Source organism: Harpegnathos saltator, unplaced genomic scaffold (genome assembly GCF_003227715.2).
Source record: "Harpegnathos saltator strain DR-91 unplaced genomic scaffold, Hsal_v8.6 scaffold485, whole genome shotgun sequence".
Classification (NCBI taxonomy): domain Eukaryota; kingdom Metazoa; phylum Arthropoda; class Insecta; order Hymenoptera; family Formicidae; genus Harpegnathos; species Harpegnathos saltator.
In genome coordinates, this window is record NW_020230299.1 from 826,393 (window position 1) to 840,283 (window position 13,891).

At 37.6% G+C, this 13,891-nt stretch overlaps 1 protein-coding gene across 1 annotated transcript; it reads right to left on the reverse strand.

The window, feature by feature from the left end:
* Window positions 1-2,637: 2,637 nt before the first annotated feature.
* Window positions 2,638-12,005, reverse strand: LOC105182016 (luciferin 4-monooxygenase-like). Its single transcript, XM_025302311.1, has 8 exons — window positions 11,612-12,005; window positions 9,907-10,044; window positions 9,142-9,349; window positions 6,930-7,411; window positions 6,678-6,855; window positions 5,009-5,230; window positions 4,622-4,850; window positions 2,638-2,822 (listed from the first exon to the last, which is right to left on the reverse strand). Exons 1-7 carry the CDS (start codon window positions 11,636-11,638, stop codon window positions 4,723-4,725), a joined length of 1,383 nt encoding a protein of 460 aa, XP_025158096.1. The 5' UTR covers window positions 11,639-12,005; the 3' UTR covers window positions 2,638-2,822; window positions 4,622-4,722.
* Between the last annotated feature and the right edge of the window lie 1,886 nt (window positions 12,006-13,891).

A 13,891-nucleotide genomic window follows, 5' to 3' on the forward strand; every position in this document is an offset into this window, starting at 1 on the left:
ATGGGAAAGAATGAGCTAAAACAGGAGAAAGGGCTTGTTTTTTTCATGAAAACTTATCGGCGTGACGTGTAACAAATATGACGTATGACGTTATCTGACTCGAATGTATTGCGCTTTCGAGTGTTGACTCGCCACGTCAGTAGCGAAATAAAAATGACGAAATGAAAACGGTGTCGCGTTTTAAAATAATAAATAAGATCAGTTGTTGCACGAACGTAACGTTGTGCCAGGTGGAAAGAAATTACAACGGTTTGAATTTCTCGCTTTTTAATTAAACGCTAATGACATCATTATAAGATACGCTCCGCGTGTTTATATACACGCGGAGACATTTACTTAGTGTTCTGCATCGCGTCAAGCGTGTATGTTTCAAGAATACTTTTTTAAATTAGTTTATTTCGTCGGCGATACTTGATAATATTATTAAATTCTTATTCGTGAAATTTTATAAGAGCAAATTTACGACAGCTCTTGATAACGCGCTGCTCGGTGATTAAACAACACGACAACGAGGTCGCGTTCTCCGTGTTCGTATTTTAGAACTTGTTTCGTATCGTCCGGCGGAAGAGGAACGGGAATTTCGTATACGAACGGAGAAACGGGTTGCTGTCAGCAGCAGCAGTAGCAGCAAGCGGGCGTAACGATGTTGTTATTTTACTAGTCAGCGTGGCCATGAAATAGCCCGTTGGAATATCATATTCGGTGGATCAAGCGCATAGAGACATTCTCGATGTAGTCACATTGTTTGCCCGGGGAGTATGCCAGGGGTATCGCTAATTGACTAAAAAGAAACGAGGCTGTTCCATCCATTAAGCGCGCGCGCACGCACGAAGGAAGGTTCGCTATGTGAAGTCTTGGATTATGCAATTGCAAAAGCGAAGAAGTCGCGTTATCATTCATTCCCTCATATTTTCATTGTATCGCTGATAATTATTGCTGATTACGATTGCCCTAAATATTTCATCTGAGATTTCGTTCCGAGATTGTATCCAAAAGTACTCGATATAATACGAATATATTGATTCTTCATATCACGATAAAATATATCGCTGAGCATTGACCTCTTGCACGGAAAAGGGATATTTGTACGTTTGGCTGAAGCTAACGAATATTATCATTATAGACCAAGGCTTTTTATGTGAGAGAGCTTCTCTTTAGAAGTTATGGATATTGAAGAGATCCGAATCTCCTTCTTAATATTATTTCTTTATTTTAATATTATTATCATTTGTCAGAGCAACGCGCAGCGTTTTTTCTATTCTGTAATATTTTGTAAATGTCTCAGAGGTACAGTTTGCTAATCACAATCTCACTCGTATGTTCGTAACTCTGCAAAAAGTATGTAAGGATGTCAAAAACCACTGTCGTGTCCCTCCTGGAAATAGGGTCTCAAAGGGTTAATTAAAACGGTGTCATCCTTGCTGCGGAAAAATGAAACACGATGTGCCGACCATAGGGAAGAAAAAGGGAAGCCGTACGGAACGTTGTTTTTAATGGACGAGCCACTAGAAGGAGGAAGAGCCGCGGCTAAAGGAAATCTCGGTTAGCTTTAGTAACCACAGAATATTAGCTTCAGCAAATTGCGATCAATGATGAAACTGTATAAAAAATACATGGAACTAATTGATAATAACATAAAAGAAAATCGTAACGTCAGGCAGAAATTAGCAAAATATAATTTTTTTCCTGAGACCTTTGTATTAAATTTTTGAAAACCAGAAAGAAACAAAAATTTCAGAGATTTATAAAATTAATCACATGCGCATATGATGAAACGAAATCCTTTTGATTTATTTGTAAAGAACAGTCATATTGTACAAAGAGAAGTTGCGTCGATATTTATCCACAATTTTTATGAATCGTTAGTGTAGCAAAAACGGCTTGGAACATTTTTTTGTTTAATCTGGCGCGTGTGCTCTCGTCGATTGTTATCTCTATGTGTTTTTTCAGTAAATTGATAATATCTGTGGTTTCCATATGCCAGTTCACAACCGGTATCGCGTGACACGGCAATTTATACACATCAAAAAGAACAAAAGTGACGTGACGTGACTTTGTAGCTACTCTTGCTGTTTAATCTATAATTGTCTTTGATGTAACTCGTAAGCATCCGCCAGGTCGTGGAGCGCCTATTATCCAGATGACGCAATGGTCACGTTTCCCGTGGACCGTTTATGACGAGGGCGGAAATTCTCTATGGCTGGATTTACGATTCGGATGTCATTAAGCCTTTCGTGGCGGCGCGGTTTGGTCGCGGCGTCCGTACTGCACAGAATATTAAGGCATTCTACGAGATTTACGAACGAACGGGATAAAATCGCCTCGTGCCTGCAACGGAGCGGCGATCGGAAGCAGTTGTTTGCGCGATTGGTAACTCATATTGATAATAATTTCGTTCCTCCATAATTCTCGCTTCCCCCGTTCCGCCCGATTCTGTTTATCTTAAAAACGAAGTCGACAACTTCGTAAAATGAATTTCGCTCGTGTGTCACCGCGGTCTATATTACTTTGCATAATTCTCCCTTGAGGACCTGAGATTCTCCCGATTAACGCGCACCGATACCGACACTACACTAGCTCGAACGTTTCCACAAGATTATATTTTAGACGAAAACGCAATTTAGGTACACGCGATAAGACGCCCTCGTTGGTTGTGTATAGTTCCCCGCGCTTTAATTCGCATACATTTCTCGCAGCTGCTTCCTCGAGATTTTGCCGGTGGCCGTGCGCGGCAATTGATCCACGAATTTAACACCGCCGCGTAGTCTACAATGATCCGGCATGTTTTTCTCCACAAACCTGACTAGCTCCGCCTCTGTTATCTGCACGTAAAACATAAACACACGATGTCGGACGCATTTCTATAAAACTTTAAATGGATCGGGCTGCACCGCCGCACAGTGGAGTTGAATCTACTGCTCTGGACTACATGTTAGCATACATCCGATACATGTTAGCTAAATGAAATAAAATTTGTATGAACTATTAAAAAATTACCATATCAGTTAAACCATAATATAACATAATATAAAAACACGTAATACGTTTTAACAATTTTATATCATTGTACAATTTAAAATCGAATTAATCTTATTCAATTTCATATATTTATGTTTCTACTAATTGTAAGCAAAAATTTACCATATAGGATATAATATATTTACTATTTGCATGGTAAATTTATAGCATACTTTCTTGAAATCTTTGCTATTGTACGAATATATCCCAGTTGCACGATACAGACTGGTAAATTGTTCCATAAAAATTTTCTGCGTGTACGGCTTAGGGTATATGCGCAGTTTTAGAGAGTTAGAGGTTATGAAGTTAGTGTATATGTATATTATACACTGCTCAAAAGAATTATGGCATAGATAATTTATTGTCGAAATTTGGCCAACTTTGACTGGCGATTACTTCGCGAAAAATTATTGTAGACTAATGATTCCTTTTTTTTTCAAAATGAAGCTTGAAGTCTCTACTTTAAGAATGTATCTCCATTTTTTTCATGCGATGCACCCCTACCCCTGTAACCCCTGACATCTGAGGGCATGTTTGATATACTGAAAATTGCAAAGTTTGACGAAATGCACGGACATGGACAATTTTTTTTCGGGGACGCCGTTTGCACCGTCATAAAGTTCAAATCTTCCCCTTCAATTTGAAAAGAAAAATGGGGTCGCTACAATTTTTTTCGCAAAGTTACAGCCTTTCAAAAATGTTTTTGATCTTCGGGCCAAGTATTGAAGACGCACCTACACGCGCACACACACACATACAGACACAGACACACACACGCGCGCGCGCGCACTCACGTGCACGGAAAGGAGGATTTGGAGTCAATAATTACTGTGGAAGTGACAAACCACGGGGTTCTTATCTCTTCTGTCACGAACACACACACACACACACACACACACACACACACACATGCGTACACACTTGGCCCGAAGGCCAAAAACAACGATATTTTTGAACGGTTGTAACTTTGCGAAAAAAAATTGTAGCGACCCCATTTTTTTCAAATTGGAGATTTGAACCTTATGACGATGCAAACGGCGTCCCCGAAAAAAAATTGTCCACGTCCGTGCATTCCGTCAAACTTTGCAATTTTCAGTATATCAAACATGCCCTCAGAAGTCAGGGATTACAGGAGTAAGGGTGCATCGCGTGCAAAAAATGGAGATACATTCTTAAAGTAGAGACTTCAAGCTTCATTTTGGGAAAAAAATCATTAGTCTACAATAATTTTTCGCGAAGTAATCGCCAGTCAAAGTTGGCCAATTTTCGGCAATAAATTATCTATGCCATAATTCTTTTGAGCAGTGTGTATACTCACACATGCACACACGTATAAATATAGGCAGATAAGAGAATTGTGTAAAAATAGTTTTACCGAAAGGATTTTTTTTATTTTTTTATTTTTGTTAAATAAAAAATTTGCAAAACTTTTTCCGCAAAATCGGCCACGACAGATTTGTGCGGAATTTCATAAGCTTTTATTAAAAAAAAGAATCGTTTAAATCGAACAAAAATTGAAGTCTGTAAACTGATTTGTCCAGAGCAGTAGATTCGGCCCCACTGTGCGCCGTGTCTTGGAAAAATGCGCTTGCGACGCACTTACCGATTTATCAGGCATTCGGAGAACGAAAGCTCTCGGATGTTGCTCGTCTACTTCATCAGGTATTCCTAGCACTGCCGCTACGAATACCGCTGGGTGAGTAATTAAAACATCTCGATCTCTCCGGGCGAGACGGTGATGCTTCGAAAATTGATAAAATCGGATATCCTGTCGACAATGTATATCTCCCCGTCATCGTTGTAATACGCCAGATCGCCACTGTGGAACCAATCTGAAACATTTCGCGTTACCATGTGTTATCCGCTGATTTTCCCCCCCTTCCTCCTCTTTCTGTCTGGATATAATATATAAAATAATTCAAGCCTCCGAGTGTGTATTCGTGCTTCCTATATGGTTGATCAGCTTTCATCGAACGTTCAAGATTCGTACCGTCGGAATCGAAAGCCTGTTTCGTCTCTTTCGGATTATTATGATATCCTTGCATCATGGTGACAGTTTTCACACGTAGTTCCCCGACCTTGTTAGGTCCAAGCGCTTCCTCCGTTTCCTGATCTGCTATCTTTATGCGGACGGTACTTGACACGTAACCCACAGATCCTAGTGTGGTAGTTCTAGTTGATGCACTGCATATACACGCCGTATCGGTGGTTCCTACGCGGAAACAAAACAAATTTCTTGTTACAACTGGAAACTTCCCCTTTACTAGGGTTGTAAGTTATAACAAAAGCGAATGCGAAAGCGAAAGAAAAAAAATTTTTTTGTGAAAGTGAAAGCGAATGCAAATGTGAAAGTGAAAGATCTTATTTCTTTCTATTGAATGATGCAAATGAGTAAATTAGTAACTTCCCAGACAACACAATGTCCAAAATCAGGATGTAAGACGTCTTTAAGTCGTCTTAAAGACGTTTTATATTATGACATCTTAAATTCCATTCCCACTTCGTACAAGTGAAGCGAGTGAAGTTGGCCCCGCACTTTTCGAATTTTGAATTTTTCTTTATTGTGCTGTATTGTGCTACGTTCATGCTGATGTGCCGTAAACGTGAGACCGATAACTTCAATAACATTTGCGACAAAAATAAAAACGAAAATTTGTCAGCTCCCCACTTTTGTCCGAATGAACCCAATATTTGTTTGTGAATTCCTACTAATTTGTGCTGCATTGTACCATTTGAAGAAACTGAATATCTCCTTTCGTTCAGTAGAAAAAAAATGTTAAAGTTAAAATACAAATTAACAAATAACTTTTTCTACAATGCATTTATCGCAAATCTGCAAGTTGTGCTGAATTGTGCTAATCGTGCGGAGCCAACTTCACACACATCCACTTCATCATAAAAATACCAAATAAAACTGGATTTTGGTTTCATTCTTATTATTATCACTTATCACATCATACTTAGTTATTTAATTATTATAATTTATATCACGCAGAAGTTTACTTGCACTGATTTGTTTTCAATAAACACTAAGCTCTAAAGTCTAAAGTGCCTCTAGACCGGCAAATCAATGAATGAAACATAAACTGCACTCCCCCGCCATGCAGTGTGTCCCCAGCAAAGCTGCGAATCCCGCGAACTGGGCAAAATCTTTCGCTAAAACTTTCGCATAATTAGTTGCGATAGCGAAAGCGAAAGCGAGAGTCTAAAACGATGCGAAAGCCTCGCTTTCGCATATGCGAAAGTGAATATTCGTTACAACCCTATCCTTTACCACATGCGCACGTACAGTGAGAAATTGCTGATTTTGTTTTCAAATTATACTAACAAATAGCATTTTCTCTCTTAGCGAAGACTTGCGTATCGAGAATATTTTCCGAGTTTATTATATTTTACATTATCGTTAAGGCATCGTTAACTTAAATTCCACATGAGCGGGTCGAATACTATCACGTTAAAGAACGTTACGTGTTAGAGATATAAGGCGATATTACAAGATTAAGGTTCGGCTCGATGGAAACGCGCACTCGGAACGAATTCGGTAGCCCCAGGCTAATATGAGTTTGAGTTTTATAGATTAAGTCTAAATATACAATCGAGGGTGGAAAGATAAATAACACTCGCTTGATTTTTCGGATCGAACCATCTCACCATCTCACCATAATTGTTACTAACGAAGACACCGGGTAGTTTCTCGCGCAGTGCTTCTAGATACTTCTTTTTGAGGTGGGCGCCACTAGATATAATTACTTTTAAGGTTGGCATTCGATATTTGTCTAGCAATTTGTTCTTAATCAATTTAATTAACATGAACGGGTCGGTGGCAGCCAATGTTACCTGTAAATCATCGAGGCAATGTTAATCAAATGGGTCTAGCGTCGAATCTGCTTAAGAATGACTTTTCTTCTTACGCGATATTTCTTGATAATCCGACAGAAACCTTCAGCGTCGTCGTCATCCGGTACGATGATCTTTTTCGCGTTCGCGGCGATAATCTTATAGGCCATCAGAACACCGTAATGCCAACGTATTGTAGATGTAACTATGCAAGTGTGATCTATAAGATCGCAATATTTATCAGGCTGCATGCTGTAGTATAAAGAATAATGTGAGACTTCTGTGCCTTTTGGTAGACCCGTGGTGCCAGAAGAGGGAACAATGATAGCAATGTCATCCGGCTGTGTAGTGAAGCACTTAAATTCGTCGATATCGCGAGTGTCGTGATCCCTCATAACGTCCTCCTCCAATGATTCATATCCGTCCAATTTATCGAGAGTTATCACTTTCAAGTTCATACCGAGCTCCTTAGCCGCTTGCGTTAAACTCGCGGCCGATGAACTTATCGTGAAGACGATTTTTGGCGATGTCAGAGAGAGGAAGTATCGTGCCATCACTGAACATATGCGAATCGATTAATTAAAAGCGGACTCGTTGAACCTGTTACACATCTAAAGAGCGATGGCAAAAAGATGGCTGTTTTTCGCCCATTTTTTGGACCTTGAATTTAAAACTTTTTTTTATGCCAAATATTACTATATGATGGGACATTAATCCCACAGAAATTTTAAGATGAACATAGGCACGATTCCGGAGATATGAAAGGATAAAAGTGATGGTTTCTCATAATCCATGAAAGTACACGAAACTCTTCAAATGTCCATATCAAGGAATAAAATATATGTAACAAAGTGAAACATATCGTTTCTTATGGATTTTTTTACGCCGGATTCAAATATGACTTTGGTTTTCGTTTAGCATGAAAATTCCCCGAGACAGACGGAGTTGAAGTGACACTTGACACCGTCTCTCACAGATTGGGGTGCTTTTTCAATGTGCATCGTGAATGAGAATTAATACTTTGACGATAAATCGAGAGATCAGTTCTTCAGTATTTGGATCATCATCCGTTTAGGATCTTGAGATGATTTTTGATCGATTACTAAGTTGGTAACAGCTTTTACATATTTTGCTCTGTGATGGAATATGGTTCGATTCTTCTAATTTCCGTTCCTTCGGATTATTTTTCCCCAAATTGCTAACCATCATCAATTCGGTATGTCTTCGATAGGAAACAACTTATTATCTTTCGATTTTTTTTTGATCATTACAATCTAAACATTTAGTGAAAGGCATTGCTTTATTGAGGAATCAACGATCGTCAAGATATGAAAAAATATATCTGAAGAGACAAAAGAATGTAGAAAAAATTTGGATGAAATAAAAGAAAAGTAGCGAGAAATTCACTTCAGCAATCAACAAATAAGAAAATGGAGAACAAAGAAACAAGTAACATCAAAATAAACGAAAAATCAATTGAGAATATTATAGTCTTGAGCGAGACAAACTGTAAAAAAGGACTCCAATTAGACTTGTCAAAAATATAATAATAACTTCCGACACGCAAATACAAGCTTGTTTGTTCACACAATTTGTGGAGTATACTTCATATGATAGTAAAGTACTTCAACTGCGAAAGAATTTGTGAGTGCATCATGTAGCGAAACTGTATCTTTCAATTTGAGTATTTCCTCGGTAATTGAATTGCTGCAGACTTAGTCAGTGATTAATAGGGAACGTATTTTCAGGGTACTGTATAAAGTACCCCCCCCCCCCACTATAAATGAAATAGCGGTGAATAGTTGATCGTTCATTCTCTGAACAATGAATCGTAGATGATCCATTCGACAGAAAATACCCTCAATATTACTTGTGAACTTCAGCCACGTATTCTTCCTTATTCTTTCTTACATCCTGACTGGAAATCATCACTTTCATCCCCTTGTATTTCCGGAATCATGCCTATGCTCATCTTGAAATTTTACTGGGATTAATATTTCATCTAATAGTACTATTTGCCATGAAAAAAAGTTTGAAATTCGAGAGTCGTCTGAAATTCGATTTTCAAAAAAAGGGCGAAATTTGTCATCACTCTTTAATGCAAATTTTTTTATAAGACAAATTCCTCTAACATTGTGAGATAGGATGTATTATTTTTAAATTGCTATATATTTATAGTACGATGAAAAGCAGCCTTTTTATTTGTCGTTATGTCATATTCTATCTCTCCTCTCGTTCCTCATAGCTCGATTAAAAAGGAAATAAAAAGAAAAAGAAGATACTTACTCGGGGAAAGCTTATGATCCCATGTATTACTTATGGCGCCTACATACAAAGTTCCCAATAAAATTAGTAACGCGTTCAAGTTATTGTCGGTGCAAAGGCCAATTATATCGCCCGGTTTTACACCTTGTTTCTTCAGCCAAAGGGCGCATTTTATGCTGCGCTCACACATGTCGGCGTAGGTCTGCACTTTACTCGTACGAGCATCCACCTATGGAGCAGAAAATCGCGAGCTTTGTTTTCGCGCTAGATTATAACCGTATACGATACATGTAGGATTTTGCGCAAAAGGAGAAACCATCGCCGACAGTTACGAGATGACTTATTCACCCGACTAACGCAGAGTTAAGATACGTGGTTGAAGTCTGCGAAACCATTTTCTTAGGAATCATATGAAACATTTATTTATATTAATATGTATATTAATAGAAATAATATTTTTAAAAAAGAAAATAAAAATCGACATTTTCGTATTTGTAATAATACGTGTACATTTATCTTGTTTTAAATTAACATTTATAAGCGAGGGCGTAAAGTCAGAGCTGAAAGCGGGTTTCCGATAAACGGCGAGTAAAGGAAAAGGGAAGGAAAGAATTATAATGATCACAGATCGAGAAACGAAAAACAAAGGGTTCTAGGATTAGATATATAATTATTATAAAGCGTAAGCGTGGTTTTCCCTAGTTTAATAAATTGGTAAATTCTCAGAAAATGTATCACCATGCAGACATATTACTTTATGACGAATGATAACTTCTGTTATAATACCTCTCCAATAAAATCCGGCTTGCTTTTAAAAATCTTCAGTATTTCTTCAGCCACATTGACAGGGACTTTAGGTATTAATAATTCCTTTCCGATTAAAATATTATCTTCAATCCTAAAATTGCGATCACTATTCGTGCTCTGTAAATTTATATTGAATAAATTCAAAACAGGTTCTCGATGAATAACTGCCCGACGGAAATTTACAAGTTACGAGGATAGTCCCAGAAGTACCTGACCTACCAAAGAAAACACAAAAAATTTTGGAAAAAATATCTTTATTTCTTTACATAGTCTCCTTTTAGTTCAATACACTTTTTCCAGCGAATGTTCAATAGCTTCGATACCCTGTTTATAGTGGGAATCGTCGAGCTCCTCAAAATAGCCATCAACCGCAGACTCACTCTCTTCATTGTTGGCAAATCTTTTACCACCGAGCCATTTTCTCAAGTTTGGAAACAGAAAATAATCCAAAGGGGCTAAATCTGGCGAATAGGGTGCGTGAGGAAACAATTCGAACTTTAACTCATTGATTTTGGTCATCGCGATAACGGATGTGTGAACTGGTGCATTGTCTTGATAAAACAAAACTTTCTTTTTCGCCAAATGCCACCGTTTTTTTCTTGATTTCATCACTCAAACGCTGCAATAATACTCGCCGTTGATTGTTTTTCCTTTCTGAAGATACTTAATGAAAATTATGCCACATCCCAAAAAACTGACGCCATGACCTTGCCTGCAGATAGAAATGTCTTCGCCTTCTTTGGAGTCGATTCTCCTCTTTCAGTCCATTGTTTGACTGTTCCTTCGTCTCAGGTGTGAAGTGATGGACCCATGTTTCATCCATGGTTATGAATCGACGCAAAAACTCGGCTTTATTGCTGTGAAACTTCGCCAAACACTCGATTGAAACATCCTCACGACACTGTTTTTGTTCCATTGTGAGTAATCGCAGCACCCATCTTGCGCGCAACTTTCTCATGTCCAAATTTTCAGTCAATATGCGATGTACAGCACTTTTTGAAATGCCTACCATGTCTGCTAACTCGCGCACTTTCAGTCGACGGTCATCCAATACCATTTTGTGGATTTTCTTCCACCACTTCTAGTGTGGTCACCTCATTTGGTCGACCACTGCGATGTTCGTCTTGGCAGCTCTCGTACGGTCTTGTTTAAACTCTGCCACTTAATATTTTACTGTTGTAAACGAAGGAGCAGACTCCCCCAGAGTAGAATCTAGCTCCGCTTTGATATTGGTTGGACCGAGGCCTTTCAAATGAAAGTATTGTATCACATAACGATGACCAATTTTTTCCATGTTTACAAATTCACTGAGAGTGTTCACTATTGATGGTTGCCAAACAAATACTAAACAACGTAGCGCCGTCAAACTTCAAACTTAAGCTTTATAAGGTTGGCACTTTCTACCATAGTCATTCTTTTCAAACAACAACCGCTATCTATAGGTCAGGTCAGGTACTTCTGGGACTACCCTCGTAATATTTCACACGAAGTAGTAGGAAGATAGTATGTAGTAAATATATAAATCCACATATTAGATATGTCTATTGACAAATTTTAAAGATAAAAAATTTCGTGATTATAAGAAATATTAAAGGCAAATTTCTGGATTATTTAGTTTTAACTACAAGACATTCAATAACCAATTGTGTTTTCTATAATATAATTATTCTAAGACACTTCTTACCTTGTTACTGGTTATTGAATCACCCATTTTGATCAATTATATTCACGCAATAGTTATATTCACTCGTTTACTTTTAAAAATTCCACACACGTTGACCGTCAATTCGAGTTGAAATTCTGATGACTTCTTTTTTGATGTTTACCACTGCGAACTTCAAAATGTGATATATACCTTACTCACTTTATGTGAGTATATTATTGAAAGGAAGAGGAATGGCTTGAAAATGTGCAACGTGTAACTAATATGAGTATGTGAGTAACTTGTGTAAAAGGAGGGGAAAATCATTGATAAGATTAATTATTGATAGGTTTGATATCGTTTGTTGATGCAGAATATACCAAGTTTTCCAAAAGTAACGTTCTCCTCCCGTATCTCAGAATCTGCATTATAGGGAAAAATGACTCATACAAAAGTTTTAGGATTCATAAAGTTCTGTTTCTTTGTGACCTCAAATTTGACCTTGACCTCAACTTTGAAGATCATTTGAAAGTCAATTTGCGTTTTTTAATAGGAACCCCTATTTTTTATTACACTATATTTTTCTACCAATTAATTTGAACAACTTTTGTTAAAAACATTTTTTTATCTGCCTAATATTTTTTGAGATATTTGAGGAAAACTTGATAACTTTTTCAATATTTAACTTACGATATCTCGCTAACTATTTGTCGGAAGAAAAAATAATACTAGACTTTCTTGCTTTATTTAGTCTCAATGTATTGTTACAATAGTGCCCCGATTTTTGTTAATTTAATGATTTTGAAATTTCCAAAAGTCAGTAAGTTAACAAAAGTCAGGTCGTTATTGAAACAGTATATTCTTGAAACTAAATAAAGCAAGAAAGTCTGGTACCACTTTTTCTTCCGACAAATAGTTAGCGAGATATCGTAAGTTAAATATTGAAAAAGTTATCAAGTTTTCCTCAAATATCTCAAAAAATATTAGGCAAATAAAAAAGTGTTTTAGACAAAAGTTGTTCAAATTAACTAGTAGAAAAAAACAATATAATAAAAAATAGGGTTTCCCATTTAAAAAACGCAAGTTGACCTTCAAATGACCTTCAAGGTCATTTGAAGGTCAAGGTCAAATTTGAGGTCACAAAAAAACAGAACTTTATGAATCCTAAAACTTTTGTATGGATCATTTCTCCCTATAATGCATAGATTCTGATGTAACGGTACCGCTTCCCGATCCAGGTGATCGGCCGTACTCCGTTATGTCCCGCTCGCTGCTTTTGCTGGCCGGCTATTGGGCGACGGTGTGACTAGCAGGAGGGAACGAGCAGGATTGATTTGGTCGGTTGTTTGTCGGTTGGTATCTTGAACCTTCTGTCGGGGCTCGTTTACAAAGAAAAACAAATTTACAGTGTAAAACAAAACAAAAAGAACGGTGCGCAGTTGAGATATAATAAAAAAAAAAATGAAAGAAAAGTTACAGCGGTGTAGGTTACGTCGAGCGTTTTAGTTAGCAATGTGCGGGTAAACGATGATAATTGCAAAGCAACACTCGATCACCTTAAAATCACGATAACTAAAACCAAAATATATTATCCACTACGATATTCAGCCGTACTAGGTGTTTGAAAAGAAACGTACAGGGAGAAGAGTGATAATACACTTTAACTGATATTACTACTCGTTTGCTCAGTAAATAAACCCAGTGTACAACGCTTATGACGATATTCGGTTGCTCTAAGCGTTTGCAGCAGAACACGTTCGTAGATCTCTGAGAGTCGCTAATAACACTATAATCACTTTAATTCACTGTAAACAAAATCGACATTCGACGTAGTAAGATTTGGTTACTCCAATTTACCTAGAAGAGAACACACTGATAAATGATAATATTCAGTAATGCTTCGTTGCCCTAGATCGCGGCAAATAAACGCAATGTATACTATCAGTAATACGCAAGTAAATATGATAAACCGTCGCAAGCGACTCGCGACCGGTGATATCAATAGTAATCGAAGGAATCTTATAAACGTCGCAAACAAACTGCAACTAGTAATAACGCTAACACACAGATAAATGTTATGAACCGTCGCAAACAACTCGTGACCGATGGTATCACTACTAACCGAAGGAATCTTATAAACGTCGCAAACAAGCCGCTAATAGCACCGATAATAGCACTAACGCACAGACGAATATTATGAACCGTCGCAAACAACTCGCGACCGATACGATTAATAACACGCAGATAAACATTAAAAACCGTCGAAATCTGATCGTGAGAAATAGTGGCAGCTTACTGTAATAATAAACGTATTGACGGGTA